General features: G+C 43.9%; 1 protein-coding gene across 2 annotated transcripts in view; it reads right to left on the bottom strand.

The window, feature by feature from the left end:
* Positions 1-460: 460 nt before the first annotated feature.
* DROSHA (drosha ribonuclease III) overlaps positions 461-19,444 on the bottom strand; it is an 87,276-nt gene continuing 68,292 nt past the window's right edge. For both annotated transcript variants that reach the window (XM_081014625.1, XM_081014626.1), the window contains exons 28-32: positions 16,132-16,214; positions 15,544-15,647; positions 11,594-11,686; positions 10,697-10,743; positions 461-896 (exon numbers count right to left, since the gene is read on the bottom strand). In XM_081014625.1, the coding sequence (XP_080870751.1) occupies positions 766-896; positions 10,697-10,743; positions 11,594-11,686; positions 15,544-15,647; positions 16,132-16,214 (458 nt within the window). In that variant the 3' untranslated portion in view covers positions 461-765. The remainder of the gene's footprint in view (positions 897-10,696; positions 10,744-11,593; positions 11,687-15,543; positions 15,648-16,131; positions 16,215-19,444) is intronic.

The following is a 19,444-nucleotide window of genomic DNA, read 5'->3' as shown; positions in this document are numbered from 1 at the left end:
ACTTCCGGAACAGAATCCCTTCAACTTTCAAGGTACGACAGTATGTATGTATATATGTACTTATGTACTGATTGTGGAAATACCTTAAAGAAAATACAGGACAGAGGATACACAATCTGCACACTGTGCACATTATAAAAAACTCTTCTTTTTTAGATTTCGCTTACGGATGACGCTGTTTATGGAACCCAGCGTTTTGGTTCATCTCTTGTGAATGATGCTTAGATTTTCCTCATTTATCCTGTTGTCAGGTGCTGTACTGAGGAAACATTTCTGAGCTAGATCATCTCATCTCCCTGGATCCAGCCCCAGCACAGATTAACCCACGTCTTTCCAGTGGTAGCACAACCCAGACAGAGATCAAGGCGAGATGGTGGAAGCAGCATCTCATTTCTGCCTTATTATTTCCCATGATTAAAGACTCCGACGAACACAAAGCTTTTCCCTTTTTCAGAGACGGTTACCCGTTTTGAAATAAAACACTTTATTATTCCGCAAACTCAAGATGGAAAATAAAAAAGCACAATTCTTCAGAAAAAATGCTAAAAGAAATTGTTTCGTCAAGCCTCGTGAATAAAACTTTACTAGCTAAAAATGGAATAAAACACATTCTTCTTTTTTCATGTAAAAAGTAACAATTAACATGAAACATGATTTAATGAGCAGACTTCGTTCATCCTTTACGCAAAACTAGGCTATGTCTCCACAGGCCCACATCAAAGTTATTAAGCAGGCAAATCCACCGTTTGCTTCCATGGCCTGTACTTATTTCCGGATGTCGTCCGCTTCCTCCAGCTCTCTTTCCTGATGCTCTCGTTCCCACCTCATTTCTTTAAGCTCTTGCCTGTACTTTCGTTCAATGAATCGTTTCTGATGGGCCATCTGAGGAAAGTTATCTGAGGCAAGAAGAAATGTTTCATGCGTTAAAATAAAGGCCAGGCTTTCCGAGTGTGCATTATTCTATTACACCAGGCAGGATAAGGAACATTTCCAGCTACGGTCATGTAATACGTTTACCTATCACACTCACGGTCAAAATTTCTGTCAGGGTGCGGAAATAGGAGACTTCACCCAAGGCTTCCCAGAGAGTTTCATGAATGAAAAGAGCATTGTCCCCAGCCAAAACGTCCCCCAAATTGTACTTTGCCAAACCTTTATTAAGCATTACAAATACCTTGGAAGTCGAACGGAATCCGTTCCAGAAGTCCGTTCGACTTCCAAAATGTTCAAAAACCAAAGCGTGGCTTCTGATTGGCTGCAGCCAATTGGAAGCCGCAGAGTCCCCGTTGAATGTTCGGCTTCCAAAAATAGTTTGCAAACCGGAACACTCCTGGGTTTGCGGTGTTCAGGCGCCAAAACATTCGAGAACTAAGCTGTTTGAAAACCAAGTTACGACTGTATAAAAAAAAGGTAAAACTAAAGGGAACCCTGACCATTAGGTCCAGTCGTGACCGACTCTGGGGTTGCGGCGCTCATCTCCGCCCAGCTCCGAGGACCTTCTGGCGGTTCCCTCACTGCGAGAGGCCAAGTTACAGGGAACCAGGCAGAGGGCCTTCTCGGTAGTGGTGCCCGCCCTGTGGAACGCCCTCCCATCAGATGTCAAAGCAACTACCTGACATTCAGAAGACATCTGAAGGCAGCCCTGTTCAGGGAAGTTTTTAATATGTGACATTTTAGTGTATTTTTCATCTTTGTTGGAAGCCGCCCAGAGTGGCTGGGGAAACCCAGCCAGATGGGCGGGGTACAAATAATAAATTATTATTATTATTATTATTATCTTGCTCTATAGGCCGAGGGAGCCAGCATTTGTCCGCAGACAGTTTCCGGGTCATGTGGCAAGCATGACTAAACCGCTTCCGGCGAACCAGAGCAGCAAACGGAAACGCTGTTTGCCTTCCCGCCGGAGCGGTACCTATTTATCTACTTGCACTTTGACATGCTTTCGAACTGCTAGGTTGGCAGGAGCAGGGACCGAGCAACGGGAGCTCACCCCGTCGCGGGGATTTGAACCACCGACCTTCTGATCAGCAAGTCCTGGGCTCTGTGGTTTAACCCACAACGCCACCCGCATCCCATTACGACTGTAAAGGCCATCATAAAACATCCATATATAAAAAAAATTAAAAGATGTGTGCTGGCTGTGTCAAAATGGCTGGGAGCCAGTGAATTAACAAACACAGGACTTTGCCTAGGGACTCAGCGGGCAGCGCTGTGGTCTAAACCACAGAGCCTCTTGGGCTTGTTGATCAGAAGGTTGGTGATTCGAACTCCCACGAATTGTTGTTCTGTCCCAGCTCTGGCCAACCTAGCAGTTCAAAAGCACACCAGTGCAAGTAGATAAATAGATACCGCTGTGGTGGGAAGGTAAACAGCATTTCCGTGCGCTCTGGCTTCCATCATGGTGTCCCGTTGCACCAGAAGCGGTTAAGTTATACTGGCCACATGACCCAGAAAGCTGTCTATGGACAAATGCCGGCCCCCTCAGCCTCAAAGCGAGATGAGCGCCGCAACCCCATAGCCACCTTTGACTGGACTTAACCATCCAGGGGTCCTTTACCTTTACCGTACAGCTGCAATTATAATGTTTTAAGTGCATTATACACATGTGACCCTAGATGGCGCTGGTGAGCTAATGGCAAATTCCATATATAGATTTTAAATTTTTTTTAAACATTTTCACAGCTTTTTGTATATATGTGTAGCTTCAACCTAGGTGATGCTACTTCAGAGCAATGCTATACCCTGGAGACAAAAGCAGAGCCAACTTATTTTAGTGCTGTATTTTAATCTTGTTTTTAAGTTGTATTTTAATCAATTGTTTTGATACCTGGTGTTAGCAGCCATGAGCCCAGTCTTGGCTGGGGAAGGCGGGGTATAAATAAAATTTATTATTATTATAATGAAAGCTGTCTCCAGGATCTTTCCAAGTCAAACAATGGGTGAGTGGGAAATCATGTTACCCAATAGCAATGGTTGTGTATGTGTGTGTGTATATTTATGTATATATCAACAATTTGAATCTGGCTATTTATTCCTCCATTTGAAGATCCTACCCAAATGTACTTATTGAGCAATTTGCGAGCCTCTAACATGAAACATTTTAGCCAGGGGGGGAGGGGGGGCAGAATGGAGTATCCTTATGGAAAATTTGTAACAGATCAGTGAACTATGCTGGAAAAGTCTCCGTACTTTGGGAAGATATCCTTTTTCATCAAGGACAAGAAGGGCTCCATCTGGTGCTAATCAAGATAATCTCCCCCATTACCACCATAATGGGCATCAGGGAGGGGCGGGGGGAAAAAGCTGTTCAGCTCTTAAAAACCAATATATACAATTGAGAAGCCAACAGGAGTTAATATATACTGCTCGGCAAGAGCGGTGCAGAATAAGGTAGACAAACACATCATCCATAGTGGCGATGCCAGGTGGAAGGTCGCCGGCGAAAGCGTCGCCTCCGTCAGATGTGGTGCCAGATGAGAAATTGCTCTTTGTGATTGACTTGCTAGTGCTGACGCAGAAACAGCTGGTGTCCTTGGGAAGATGAGGCTTTCAGGGACATTATAGGAAACACAGCTGATGCAAGAGGCTGAGGAGGAGGCTTGAATGAAGGGCTCAGCCACTTCTGAACCCAAGGCCGTCTCCATAAACAAACAACCTCCTCTTGCAGAAGCGATTCCATTCTCTCTCCCTCCCCTTCTCCGGGTCTCTCTCCTCAAAAGATTGGAAGGTGCCGCCAGCCGCTAAGTCTCTGGTACCGCAAAGGCACTCCTGTGCAAAGTGTGGTCCTTTTGTACTCTTCTTGCAGATCTGATGTACCAAACTAAGTGCCACTTATGGACGACAAAAGTTCGGTGAAGTCTCCCGCTTGTGTTTTCCCCAGAATCGCTTGAAAGCCCTTGTCCTCGTAAGATCTGAGTCGCCCTGACACACACGGCGGGTTTAAGAACCTCTGATGGCTTTAGACGGAAGTTCTTGTGGGGGAGAGACTGCACCTTCTGCTATTTCGTCGTTTTCCTTTCCATATTTCGGAGGCTCTCATATTAACTCAGGGGAGTACAGAAGGTGAAAATCTTGCATGTGGGGCAGAGAGGTGAGACTTCACATGCCACATTGGTGCTCCGTATTCGTACACAAAAGGAAATAATGGAAAGAAATCATACCGTAAAAATGGACCTCTCTCAAAAGCGCACATTTTAAATGCACCTGTTTAAAAAAATGATATTAATTCTTCCAAGACAGCGACTGAAGGCTACCGACTGTTTGGCTGATGTAAGCAGATGAGCTCAACTCTTGATAGATAAAAGTACGGCGACTTTTGCCAGAGATTTCAACGAGATTAAGAGTTATCTGGGGTTGTAGCACAAAGATTTAAGTCCCTGTTTGGCAGCAGCTTGCGGGTTTTGCAATCAATCCTGCAAGGTGAGCGCTCTGGCTCCCATCTAGCAAAGCGCCGACTTTATTTTAATCACAATGCCTAGATCATGAATGTCAGTGGAATGACTCGTGTGCCTGAATTTAAGCATGGGCTTAAGTGCTTCGCTGGACCAAGGCCAGAGAGCTCAGCACTTCACTTGACCGACTCACTGCCAACTAGGCCTGAAATATTGTGACTTTTTGGAGGGATTATGCTTACAAAGGGGGAGAGGGCTAGACACATAAAGGAACACAGAATGGAAAACCTGCCATCACTTTGCTGAATTTTCAAGGCTGAAACTGCACGCTAAATCGCTTTACCTTGAGCTAATATGCTCAAAGCAAACACTTGAGGGCCAGTTTTGCGCTTACTTGCTTACTGCCACATCTCTCCTTGAGCCTACGCAACTGACACCACATTCGTTTAAGGCCAAGAGTGTAAAGCGCAATGCGCTCAGAAACTACATGACCTGAGGTCCCCTTACCACAAATAACCTTCCAACTTATGTCCATATCAGAGAGGGAAAGAAGGACCATCACTGCATTTTGAAAAATAAAAATGACCCGCACAGACTTCCTATATGTTTAATTATAGGTTTCTGAATACCCTAGATGATTATGATATTATTATTATTATTATTATTATTATTATTATTATTATTATTATTATTATTCCACCCATCTGACTGGGTTGCCCCAGCCACACTGGGCAGCTTCCAACACACATAAAAACATAATAAAAACATCAAACATTAAAAGCATCCCGATACAGGGCTGCTTTCAGATGTCTTCTAAAAGTTGTATAATAATAATAATAATAACAATAATAATAATAATAATAATAATAATAATAATAATAATTTATTTATACGTATGGTTCTTTATCCCCTTGACATCTGATGGGAGGATGTTTTACATTGCTGAGAAGGCATTTCCCTCCAAGTTTCTTAACACTATTATACAACTCCATTGTGTGACCACATCTGGAATAATGAGTACCGTTCTGGTCACCTCACCTCAAAAAGGATATTGGGAAAGGTTTGGGAAAGGGCAAACAAGATGATCAAGGGTCTGGAGCAACTCCTCCGTGATGAAAGGTTACAGCAATTGCGGCTTTTCAGTTTAGAGGAAAGGCAGGCAAAAGGAGGCACGGAAGACAGAGTGCAGATTTTTGCGTGGCGTACTTTGGGAGAAGTGTTTCCTTCTCTCTCTCCTAACACTAGAACTTGGGCATCATCTGGTGAAGCTTGACATTAGACAATTCAGGCCAAGCAAAAGAAAGTTGTTGTTTAGTTGTTTAGTGGTGTCCGACTCTTCGTGACCCCATGGACCAGAGCACACCAGGCACTTCTGTCTTCCACTGCCTCCCGCAGTTTAGTCACACTCATGCTGGTAGCTTCGAGACCACTGTCCAACCATCTCGTCCTCTGTCGTCCCTTCTCCTTGTGCCCTCCATCTTTCCCAACATCAGGGTCTTTTCCAGGGAGTCTTCTCTTCTCATGAGGTGGCCAAAGTACTGGAGCCTCAGCTTCAGGATCTGTCCTTCCAGTGAGCACTCAGGGCTGATTTCCTTCAGAATGGAGAGGTTTGATGTTCTTGCAGTCCATGGGACTCTCAAGAGTCTCCTCCAGCACCATAATTCAAAAGCATCAATTCTTTGGCGATCAGCCTTCTTTATGGTCCAGCTCTCACTTCCATACATCACTACTGGGAAAACCATGGCTTTAACTATACGGAGCTTTATTGGCAAGGTGATGTCTCTGCTTTTTAAGATGCTGTCTAGGTTTGTCATTGCTTTTCTCCCAAGAAGCAGCCGTCTTTTAATTTCGTGGCTGCTGTCACCATCTTCGCAAAGTGCATAGTGAAACAATGGATTTTGCTCCCTCAAGAAGCGATGGCTGCAAACTTGTGGTAGCCTTAAAAGAGGACTAGACAAATTAATGGAGGGTGAAAATACTCGCTCCGGTAGCTGTGATACGTCTCTAATGTCCAAGGGACATGGGTGGCGCTATGGTCTAAACCACTGAGCCTCTTGGGCTTGCTGATCAGAAGGCTGGCGTTTCGAATCCGCACGATGGGGTGAGCTCCCATTGCTCTGTCCCAGCCCCTGCCAACCTAGCAGTTCAAAAGCATACCAGTGCGAGACTTCCGGGTCAGCGCCATCGGTGAATGGCGGAGTTCCTCCGTTCGGAGGAACGGGCTCCGTGGAAACTGGGTCTTCCCGCCGCGGCGAAGGTGGGGACCCGCTAGAAATCCCAGGCGGAGGAAGCCTGGGAACGTGGGGTTCGGCAGGGCACCAGGAGCGCCCCCCTACTCGCAGGGAATCCCATTTAGGGGCTCCGGAGCGAAGTGGGGTGAGAAGCGCGGTGCTGCGAACTGATTGCTACTTTCACGGAGTGAAGCCGCACAGCCATTGCGGAGAGCGCTGACTTTTTCCTGTGGACAACTGGATTTAAAACAAGTACCCGTGAGTAGAAACGGAAAATTGGATCAAGAAATTTCTTAATTTGGTAACGAAGCGGGAAGGTTCAAAACAGGAAGTCTGCCTTCCGCTTTTTGTATATAGACTAAAGCAAAAACTTTGTAAGCTAAAGCCTGGAAAGCTGTCAAAAAAGTCTAAATTTCCTTCATTTAGAATTACTGAAACCCCCTTGGAAGCAGGAGAAAAGGGGGGGAACTTTGTTCAACCCTAGCAGGAGAGGGAGTGAAGAAGGATAAGTTTCCACCGTCTCTAACCTGGGAATGGGGTGTCAGAGACAGAAATTGTTGGAGAGGTTCATTGACTGTCAATGGACTATTTTGACAGATAGCTAAAGAAGAGAAACAAGCTGACTCCAATGTTGCCTTTTGCATTTTAAAGAAACAAAATATCTGAAAAATATCTGAAAAATGAAAGTAATTTTCCTTTGTTGGACTTGCCTAAAAAAAATGGATACAAACAGAAATTGCCTCCTCTAGAGGGAGCTTGTCAAATTGTTGCTGCAGTACATTTGAGGGCTCAACAGATGTGAGATTAAGACCGTGGGAACAGGCTTTTCTGACCTTGACTAAAGATGAGTTGGAAGGAAGAATGGGTGCTTGCCTTATGCAAGACAAGTGCCCTGCTGGAACAGATGCATGAGAAGATGGACTTGATGAATGAGAAAATGGATTTGACTGTTGCAGTTAATAACTGTGGGCAAATAGGGAATATTGATACAGAAATTATCCAGGGACCAACTCATGAATCTGTACTGACTGGGCAAGTGCAGAAGATAATGGAGGAGGATGCGGTTGCACCCCAAATAATACAAATGGAGAGTCCTGAGGCCCTACAGGAGTATGAGCCGTTGTCATTGAAGATTGAAGTTGGAGTGGGCCAGGGGGCGTCTGGAGTTGAGGAGGTTCCCAACGTTGGAGAGACCTCGGAATATGCTTTTAAATACTTTTTGGACTATATTGAGGATTGTGGGGAGTGGGACTGCGGGGAATGGGCGGGTTTGATGAAGGGAGATGGAGACAATTTTGGCTTGGAATCCCCCAGAGGCCTACCCCTCAATGAGAAAGGAAAGAAACTAAGAAAGAGACCAACAAAAGACAAGGAAAAGGGCAAGTATAAACAAGAAGAAGAATTGCAGAAGGGACATGGAAGAGACTTAAGGGCCTCGGACATAAGGCTTCCAGGTTGATGGACTAGATGGAATGGACAGTAAGGACTGACACGATCCGAGACCAGGAAGAAGGGACGTTGGATGAAGATTGGAAGAAAATTTATAAAGAAAATTTTCTATTTGGGGAATTGGCTAAAAATTAATGAATACTAGGGAAAATGTTGGAATGAAACTATATGACTTTAGCAGAAATGATATCAGGAGTAATGTATATTTGATAACTAAGATTCAAGCTTTAAGGTGTTTTAGGGTAAGATAAGGTTAATTAAGGTAATGTGAATAATAGAATATGGGGAAAGATGGAAAGGATTGGTTGAGTTAATTATTAGATTAAATTAGGTTAGGATAAATTTTTTAACAAAAATTGAGAAAGATGGAAAGAATTTGCTGAAATAACTAATTAAACTAGAATACAAAAAGGGAGGTGTGAGGAAGTCAATGAAACAAGCAAATGGAAGTTTTAGATATGTAATCTGGGATTTGTGTTGTTTTCTTTTTTCTTTTTATCTTTTTGCTGTATTGTTGTATTGGTTTTTGTGTTTTTTCCTTTTTTTTCTTGTCTATTACAGTGTTGCTTTTTAATGTTTTTTCTTTCTTTTTATAATTCTGAAAACTACTAATAAATATTATTTTTTAAAAAAACCCCAAAAGCACAGCAGTGTAAGTAGATAAATAGGTACTGCTGCGGCGGGAAGGTAAATGGTGTTTCCATGCGCTCTGGTTTCCGTCATGGTGTTCTGTTGCGCCTGAAGAAGTTTAGTCATGCTGGCCACATGAGCAGGAAAGCTGTCTGTGGACAAACGCTGGCTCCCTCGGCCTGAAAGCGAGATGGGTGTCGCAACCCCATAGTTGCCTTTGACTGGACTTAACTGCCCAGGGGTCCTTTACCTTCTACCTTACTGTTCAAGGCAGTCTGCCTCTGCACATCAGCTGCTGGTAATCACAAGTGGTCAGATTGCTTTTGCACTTGGGTCCTGCTTTTGGACACATCTAGACGTATCTGGTTGGCCACTGTGAGAACAAGATGCTGGACTAGATGGAGGGGCCACTGGCCTGATCCAGAAGGCTCTTCTTATGTCCTATCATTTATTTATTTATTTTTAATTAATATTTATTAAAGTTTCAGAAAAGAAATAAAATCACATTAATAAACAAGAAAAATTTAAAAAGAAAAAAGAAAAATACACAATACAAAATAGAGAATACAAAATACAAAAAGATAAAAAGAGGGGAAAAAAGTTAAAAACAATTCCGTCTTTTCATAACTTCTTTTACATTTACTTGTTTCCCGGACTTCCTCATACCTCCCTCTTTTGTATTCCAGTTCAGTTTGTTAGACCAGCAGTTTCTTTCTCTCCTTTTTAATCCCAATCCTTAATCTTAATATATTGTGACATTAGATTTTTACCTATTTAAAACCAATTTTTCCATTCTTTTAACCTTTTTAATCCTAATCCTTAATCTTAATATATTTATAACTTTAAAACCTGTACAGCTAGAAGCCACTTAACTTCAACATTTATTCTTGTCCAATTGACCAGGTAAAGGAACAGGATATTTGAACATCTGGACTCTCTGGGGTGCATATTAAAAAAGCAGAACTGATTTACGGATTGCAATGCTATCTATCATCTATCTATCTATCTTATTAAATTTTCTGTTTTATAATTTAAAGTACTCATGTTTACATCCTTACAATATCAATGACTTTCCTTCTTCTCTTTGCATGGTTCATTTTGCATATCATAAATCCCTGCATATTTTACAAAAACGATATTCCATTATTACATCCATCAAGATTTATTTACACTGTTGAATTTATCCTAATGCTGCCAGCGTTTTCAGCTGTACGCACTTATTTCCCGTATGTCCAAGAAACATTTTCCAATCTTCTCTAAACGTATGCTCTTCTTGTCCTCTTATTCTATATGTTAAGTCTGCAAGCTGTGCGTATTCTGTCAACTTAAGTTGCCATTCTTCTTTGGTTGGGACTTTGCTCGTTTTCCATTTTTGTGCTAACAAAACACGGGCCGCAGTAGTGGCATATATAACCTTTTTTTGACACCTGAGAATTTCAGTCTGAATTATTCCCAACTGAAAGGACTCTGGGGTTTTTTTCTTTGGGGGGGGGGACAGATTGCAATGCTTTCTTGGCTATCCGAGTTGGGTCATAACAGAGTCTGGTTTATTCTCTACCTGGAAATGCGATCTCTCATTTCACAGGGCGCCACATAGCCGTATCTGCTTCTAGCCCAGAAAATATTGTCACTGTGGTCTAATGATAGAGCGATTTAAAAGACCCGGCCATTAAAAGAATAATAATAATAATAATATTTCCACGGCTGGCTTGTTGAGACCCACTTGCCAGGAAGCTTGTGTAATGGCTCTGCCTCACTGGGGAGGGGAACATTTTTGATTTAATCCAAATGTGTGTGTTATGTAAGCAAATTTTCAATTCAAAATCATCTAAAATGGAGGGGGAAGGTGGATGGGGATGCTGGTGCTGACTGCCATTTGCTTGTTTTATGTGTACTTTCTCTCTCTCTCTCTCTCTCTCTCTCTCTACCATAGGTAATGCTTGCACATCCCCTGTCCCAACCCCCAGAACAAAATAACCCAAGAAAGCCTCTTACATTTTTCCAAGGCATCCATTGCTGCGCACATCTCTGCTTGCTGAATGCTGTTTTAAAAAAAGAAAAGAAAAGAAAAGAAAGGAAAGGGGGAGAAATCATGGCAAATGTATTTATGGGGTAAACTACAGCTTCCGAGAAGCAACCACTCTGATGGCTCTGCTGAGACTAATTCTTCAAATAATCATTGGGCACTTGTTCCCATAAAAACCTTTCATGCACAGGCACACACACAAACCCGTTCCAGCGAGTTGTTTTTAAAACTTCAGATCAATACTACTAAGATCTTCCCCTTTCATAATTCTTCGGCGAATTGTTTTAATGAAAATATTAAATTTAAAACCGACCGACCAACCAACAGGCAAACTCTACAGCTCTAGAAAAATGGATGGCGATATTACAGCAAATAGAACACTTTCCCGCTAATATTTTATTAGGAATTATTTTTATCTTATTCTTAGAATCAGTGCAGTCTGGACAAGGAGGTGATCAATGGAGAAGGAAAAACTCTTTAAATATTATTTATCATGCAGCTGGCACCCTCGCTGTGCAGTCCCTAAGATGCTTTTCTCATTCATCTTCAATACAAACCTACAAAGTGTGTTGCTGTTCTTCCATTAATGGAAATGCCGGCTGGGAGAGACTAATCTGTCTGAAGGCTGCTCAGAAAGGCCATGGCTGAACTAGAATTCGAACGCAGGCCTTCTGTCCCTGGCACTCTAGCCATGGAGCTATAGAGGCTCTCTGCAACATCTTATTTTGGCCAGATACAGACTTAAATGGGAGTAGTGGGAATTCTAGCATTCGCTTTCTTAAGGAGCACCATCTAAATCGCCAAGGGATTTCCCATAGCTCTCAAACACCTGTTTAAATAAACGTGTATTCAAAAATTTACCATACCTTGGTCCTTTACCGCATCCTATTCTTTCGCCTTTAAAATAAACAGCTACGGTGTATGTCCTGGCATGAGAGGGTCCGACTGTTTGCAGAGTCCTAAGTCCCAGGAAAGACAGTAACACACAAAAAAGGTCACACTTTTGAAAGCAGGACTTACTAAGGCCTCTTAACAGAAATGCCCCCCTGTCTGCAAAGATTAATCATGGGATTGCAGACAAACAGCACTTTATGGATTACTTTACAAGGCACTGCAAACACGTCATTGCTTTAAAGTGAAGTATTTATGTACGCTTGGTGTAGAATTATAGGCATTTACACTTTTTGGCAAATTCAGATCTTCGGGATAGAAATATAAGGTACTGTGACAAATGCTGTCGCTCTAAATGGCAACTACTGCAAATTGCCCCATCAGTAACGGAAAGTTGCAGGATCTGTCACTACTAACCAGGCAGCTTTCCCTTTGGACGAAGAGTTTGATATAAATCTGCAGCCATTTTAAGATGAGACACGAGTTCTCAGACAAACGATAAATTTGCTTCTCTTTCCCGTCTCCCCCTCCGATCCATCTCCAATGTCACGCTGAGTATTGGTTCTACACAGTATCAGCGGTTAAGGTACATTTAGGAAACGCTTTACAGCGGAAATAAACAAATGGCGGCTTCAAGTCAACCAAACAGCCCATCCCAAATTGCCTATGGATCTAGACATTCTTTCCGCCCGCCACGAAACAAGACGATCTGTTGCAAGAGAGGTGCCGGACCATTCGAATGTCAAAGTTTCATTACTGAGCTACACTTTAAAACAGTTTACAATAATCCTTCCATCCGTGCCAGATCCCAATTTTCTGTCCCTTTCCTGTGGCCACGAAACAGAGTCCAAGAGAAAATGGTACAACTTAAAAGGCGGGATGGATGGATCATCAAAAGATGGAGTCACCAGTCTCATTGCATCTCCAACACTTATCTGATTCAGTCTTATACATCTTAGCAAGTCTACTCGAAGTTAGAGACCATCTGTAAATCATTTTCAGGTAGTTCTCCTTCAAGGAATAACATGATGTAAAAATTTCAGATCGTTTCCCCCACAGAGATTAAAATCTATATTGTGTCCTATATCTATTGCCCAGCGTGTCATGGAGACTTTGACAAGCTCGTCTTTTGTTTCCCATTCTGATAACGTTTTAGATAAAAGCTTTTCTTTATTTTGTAAAAGTTCTTTTTTCAAATTGTGAGCTTTGGTCCAAAAAAACCAGTTTCCCTGTTTATTTTAAACATTTCATGTAACTGATGATATTGTAGCCAGTCTGTAACATGGCTCCTTACACTTTCCATTAATCCCAGTTTAGGTTCCCTCTCTGTAAAGTATAGCAATTCCCTGTAAGTTGTCCACTGTCTATCCTTATTAATTCCCTTTATTGTAATAGCCTCAATAGGAGATAGCCACAAAGGTGTCATCCTTTCCAGCAGATTTGTACATTTCTCCCAAACTCCATACAAATTCTTCCTTGGAATATGGTTTGTAAAACTTTTGTAAACTGTCGCCTTCCCATACCGTAGACATACATGCCAGCCAAATTTTAAATCGTGGCCTTCTAGGTCCAGGATGTCTGCATTATCCAATGTAATCCATTCTTTTAACCAACACAGGCAGGAGTCACCAGGGGCTCAGAGCAGCTTAGGGCAAACTCTAGTGCTGTCCTTAAAGGCTCCCTTCCTTCCGCCCCCCCCCCCAGCCTTCTCCAAGATGGGGCTCCCCAGATATGCAGTGGTACCTCGGGTTAAGAACTTATTTTGTTCCAGAGGTCTGTTCTTAACCTGAAACTGTTCTTAACCTGAGGTACCACTTTAGCTAATGGGGCCTCCCGCTGCTGCCACGCCGCAACCGCGCAATTTCTGTTCTCATCCTGAAGCAAAGTTCTTAACCTGAGGTACTATTTCTGGGTTAGCGGAGTCTGTAACCTGAAGTGTTTGTAACCTGAAGCATCTGTAACCCGAGGTACCACTGTAAATGATTACATCTCTGACTACAGTCCATGCTGCCTGGAGCTAATGCAGGTTGTGATCCAAAATGTCTGGAGGACACCAGATTTTGGGAAGGCTGCTTTGGGCTCCAGGTGAAGGACTGTAGATCATTCAAATCTGTGGGAAGAAGTCAAGGCTAAAGCCTGTGGAGACTAAAGCTCACCGGCCCTGGAGTCCCGGGTCCTCTCTGGTGGGGATCCTTCTGTGAGGGATATGCACGTTGCAATGCGTCACTGAGTGGCCCACCCTGGCAAGCACGTCCTCCCTGCCTCTGTGCAAACGCTCTGGCATCACACGCCAGCCAAACAGGAGCGTCTCCATTCTCATCCTGCTTCAGCTCAAGAACGGCAGAAACGGAGAACGAGAAGGAAAAGGGGAGGGTTCGCACTGCCTCTTCGCTGTTCCCTGAGTCCATCGAGAGATGAACACCTGCTGCACTCTGGCTCTCTTTTCCCTGCGTCAGAATATTCCTCTTGCCCGCTGCAATGGGCGCTCTGCCCCAGGAGCAGGCAGAAGGTAGATGTGGAGATCCCTGCCGTTTCCAACGGCCAAACAGCAACAAAAGAGCTCATTGCACCCCACAAAATTAAGCTGCCAAAATGAAGAAAGATTGAGGTGGCCGTGAGTGGATCTTTGGAAAGGCCTGTGTGCTTTCTTCCATTAAGCTGGAGTGTGGTGCTGATAATGCCAAAGTTGCAGGTTCGATTCCTGCATATTCCTGCATTCCAGGGGATTGGACTAGATCAGTGTTGGCCAAGCTGTTTTGGGACTACAATTCCCATCATCCCTGACCACTGGTCCTCTTAGCTAGGGATGATGCAAGTTGTGGTCCAAAAACAGCTGAAGGGCCAAGTTTGGCCAACACTGGACTAGATGATTCGCAGGGTCCCTTCCAACTCTGCAATTCTATGATAATTTTCTCCTTCTCTCTCACACACACATATGCTATCTCTAGATTCCTGGGCTCCAAATTCTTTAATATGAAGTGTATGTCTAAATCCTTAAACCTCTTCCTCACTTCCACTGTGTATTCATAAGGGAATTGATGCTTTTGAATTATGGTGCTGGAGGAGACTCTTGAGAGTCCCATGGACTGCAAGAAGATCAAACCTCTCCATTCCGAAGGAAATCAGCCCTGAGTGCTCACTGGAAGGACAGATCCTGAAGCTGAGGCCCCAATACTTTGGCCACCTCATGAGAAGAGAAGACCCTGATGTTGGGAAAGATGGAGGGCACAAGGAGAAGGGGACGACAGAGGACGAGATGGTTGGACAGTGTTCACAAAGCTACCAGCATGAGTCTGACCAAACTGCGGGAGGCAGTGGAAGACAGGAGTGCCTGGCGTGCTCTGGTCCATGGGGTCACGAAGAGTTGGATATGACTAAACAACAACAAATGTCTTTTGCACAACTTCTAGTTGGAGGATCTCAGGGACTGAGTTAGAAAAAACAACACCCAACAAAGCAGATCTTGCAAGCCTGAAGTCTGCCCACTCTATCAAACATCATGCTTTTTGAAGACAAGCAGCGACTCTGCTACCAATCCCAAATGACTCCGGAGAGTTACACTTGCAGGAGTTACAGAGTCTGCTTAAAGCAGCAGTTCCCACTCCCTGACGTGCGAAGGGAGGCACTGAAAATATTTTGTGGGTGGGCGAATGCGAACTTATCGGTGAGGATCAAATGATCACCCATCCACTGAATTAAGAGCCATCCCATCTTCCACACGCAGCGGCTCTCGTGACTACATTTGTGGCGCTTGAAGCTGAGTTCGAGATCGAAAAGGGGAAACGGCAAACTAATCCCTTCTTTAAACAAAAGGCAGAGGGTGCTTAATCCGAGTCATACGGATATGGAGACAAAAATAAACGCCAAGTGTGGAGCTGAAAATGAGAGATCGGCTCACAAAGTTATAATGAGAAAGGCTTCTTACTTGTAGAGAGGGATGTCTGGCTCCTTCCCTTCTGTTCGGAGAGTTAAGCAGCATTGCTGGAGCTGGGATTTTGGATCGTTCCAGTCCTGGTTTAAAATGAATTCCTATAATGCAGAGAAATAACAGCAGGCTCCAATTAGAGGAGTAGGAAGAGGCTGGAAACAGGGTTAAAAACAGGAGTTTTGCCCCAAGTTAATGTTGTTGTTTTTTGAAGTTTATACCAAAGTACATGCATGCAACAGAAGGTAAAGGTAAAGGGACCCCTGACCATTAGGTCCAGTCATGGCCGACTCTGGGGTTGTGGCGCTCATCTCGCTTTCTTGGCCAAGGGAGCCGGCGTACAGCTTCTGGGTCATGTGGCCAGCATGACTAAACCACTTCTGGCGAACCAGAGCAGTGCACGGAAACGCCATTTACCTTCCTGCCGGAGTGGTACCTATTTATCTACTTGCACTTTGACGTGCTTTCGAACTGCTAGGTTGGCAGGAGCATGCAACAGAACAAAGGTTTTAATTATCATAAAGATGGGACTCTGTGGCAAACCCAGATTTGTTGCTGCGTTACGTACAAAACTCCAAGCTGTCCTACCTTTAGTCGTGGGAAAAAGCAGACATTCATGAAGGTGTGGACGTATTCCAAGTCCTTGTCTATGTACAGAGCAGCGATAAAGGCTGGAAGGGAGAAAAACCAAATATGCGAGTAATGTTATTCGCTGGGTAAAAAGAGTTTACACTTGCAGAGAATCTCTGGTGTTCTCAAGGTCTCTCATGGCAAATATTTCTGAGCTAAGAACCCGGGCTGCTCAGCTGCTTGAGTGCGTCTTAAGGGGGGAAAGGTGACTTGGCAAACACAGTTTTTGACCACTTTGGGAACAAGGTGAAAAACATAACGAAGAGTTAGGAGGTCTGTTAAGGCCCCAAGCAGAGAGGGCACCCAAAAGGTGAGAGTCTCCAAAAGGGAAAAGAAAATGAAATAACAGAGGGCTGGACCACCGATTTTCTGTATCATCAAATAACACGGGTGGAATGGGATTCAGTCTGTGAAATTGCATGTTCTGGGGCGAGCGGAAGGAACTCAACCCAGTCCAGAAGCACATAAAAGGCTTAGGGAGGTCATGTTGTAGAGGGTGTGATTCTTCTAGCCACTTCAACGGCTGCGAGGGTCAACTGACCTCTTTTGGGGAAAAGGTTCCTAAGGGTTATAGTTCCACGAAAGTGTCTCTTGCTTTTAATTCCAAAGTGGGAGGTGTGGGCTGGCCACCGTGGAGCAATCTCATAGCAGTGTTGCACTGCCGCATGTCTAATCTGACAATTTACAGCTTCCATCTAATGTGGGATGAAGGCACGAGGCCACATCAACAAGTCTGCGGTCGACAAATAAGCACATCTGATGCTCAGAGCGGCACGCACCCCCCTCCACATGCTGGCTTGTTAAGTCGGGAATTGGTTATGTGAAGTAGGTCACATTCCCAACAGCCTCTCCCTCCTAAAAAAGGTAAAGGGACCCCTGACCATTAGGTCCCGTTGTGACTGACTCTGGGGTTGCAGCGCTCATCTCGCTTTATTGGCCGAGGGTGTACAGCTTCTGGCGTACATGTGGCCAGCATGACTAAGCCGCTTCTGGCGAACCAGAGCAGCGCATCGAAACACTGTTTACCTTCCCACTGGAGTGGTACCTATTTATCTACTTGCACTTTGACGTGCTTTCAAACTGCTAGGTTGGCAGGAGCAGGGACCCAGCAAAGGGAGCTCACCCCGTTGCGGGGATTCGAACCGCCGAGCTTCTGATCGGCAAGTCCTAGGCTCAGTGGTTTAACCCACAGCGCCACCCGCGTCCTCTCCCTCCTTAAGACCCTTTAAAGTTGCATTACGCTATGGGCGTCCTTCGTACAGTTGAGCAGATGGTCGTCGCAGGGTCTCACCAAGAACAAGGTTGTCCATCGATTTACATGTGTCCACTCTGCCCCCCCCCTTTGCTTCTGGGTCGGTGTTCAAACTCTCAAAACATAAATCCCTTGGGAGACCAGACTAGAATTAACAATGTCATGAGTTTTGTTCATGAAAAATGGAAAGCAAATAAATATTAAGCTACGTTTCTTGGTTAATGCAGAATTATGGTATGAACCCCTTTTTGTTCGTTGTTTCTGTTGTTTATTTATTTATTTCCCACCCATCTGGCTGGGTTTCCCCAGGCACTCTGGACCGCTTACAGGATATATAAAAATAGAACATTAAAAAACAGAATATCCTACACAGGAAACCAACCAACCAATAAATCAATAGAAAGCAATAATATGAACAACAATGCTGTCCTTTTTATGAAACAGGAGACCTCATCTCCTCGACTTACTCCTAAGAACCCCATTCACTCTCTTCCCCAACCCCAGACCCACTAAATGCTTTAACTGGACAGATCCCAATTGCTCCTTAAAAGCAATTGCTCCTCTAAGAATTCCTTTCTTTCCTCATGCAGTTCACCACAGTTGGTCTAATAGTAATAATAATAATAATAATAATAATAATAATAATAATAGACAATCTGGTCGTCCCCCCAGATGTTGCTGGACTACAAAACCTATCATCCACGGCCATTGCTAATCCTGGCAGAAGCTGATTGGTGTTGTATTCTAGAAAATGTGGAGGACACTGGGTTGCCTATCCCTTCTCTAGTACAAGGTCACTGAAGAGCAAATCCTGGGCTCTGCCTGTAACCTCTCCTTGACAAGGGCTGAAAACTGAGTCACTGAATTGTCAAAATCTGAACAAATTAATGAAGCATTCTGAAGAGCTGGGGACAGAGTCTGGACTTCTAAATCCTGTGGTTTAGCCAGCAGACTATAACTTCTAAGAAATAAATCTCTGCAAAGTATACACTCCCAGTGCTTCGGATATCAATCACGATTGTTTGTGAACAACTTCCATTTACTAAAAGGATTTGGCAAGAGACACGCGACCTGCTCAACTCACAAAATGTATTAAAATGCTCTGGATAGAGATTAACTTCCTTGGCCTGTTATTTATTGCCACTTCACTTGCACTGGAAGCAGAACCTTAAAAAAACAAATAAACTTTTCAAAAAAATTAGCTGAAAGGGGATTTAAACTTCACTATGGGGGTTTACGTTACCGTACCTTCAGAAGCAATGCCATTTATGAAACTGCAAATTGACTGTATTTAAAATAAAATAATAAAGAACTATTTCCCCTTTATTTCTGTACTTGCAAAGGGGCACCTAAAAGCAGGTGTTACTGAATGTTTGCTGTTCTGCCGCATGCTATGTAATGCTCATGATCTCTTTAAGATGGGGATAACCCAACATGGTGCCTGCACTCCAGGTGTTGAACTACAACTTCCAGCACCCCAACCATTGGAAATTCTGGCTAAGACTAATGGGAATTGTAGTCCAGCAACATCTGGGGAGCACCATGTTGGTTGCCCATCTTAAGAGATCAAGAAAAGGTGGCATAATCACATGTTCCCTCTTTCCAATCCTCCTTCCCTCTGGTGCAAACTCCTGCACAGTCCTTCCCCAATGTGGTTTGCTATGGCCAAAGTTCTTAGTAATGATAATGATAATAATAATTATTATTATTTATACCCCGCCCATCTGCCTGGGTTTCCCCAGCCACTCTGGGAGGTTCCCAACAGAATATTAAAAACACAATCAAACATCAAACATTAAAAACCCCCATAAACAGGGCTGCCTTCAGATGTCTTCTAAAAGTCAGATAGTTGTTTATTTCCTTGACATCTGATGGGAGGGTGTTCCATAGGGTGGGCGCCACTACCTAGAAGGCCCTCTGCCTGGTTCCCTGTAATCTCACTTCTTGCAGGGAGGGAACCTCCAGAAGGCCCTCGGAGCTGGACCTCAGTGTCCGGGCTGAACAATGGGGGTGGAGACG

This window comes from Podarcis pityusensis, assembly GCF_964106645.2.
Source record: "Podarcis pityusensis genome assembly, chromosome: 7".
Lineage (NCBI taxonomy): Eukaryota > Metazoa > Chordata > Lepidosauria > Squamata > Lacertidae > Podarcis > Podarcis pityusensis.
The sequence above is the reverse complement of the archived record's forward strand: the minus strand, read 5'-3'. Positions and strand labels throughout refer to the sequence as shown.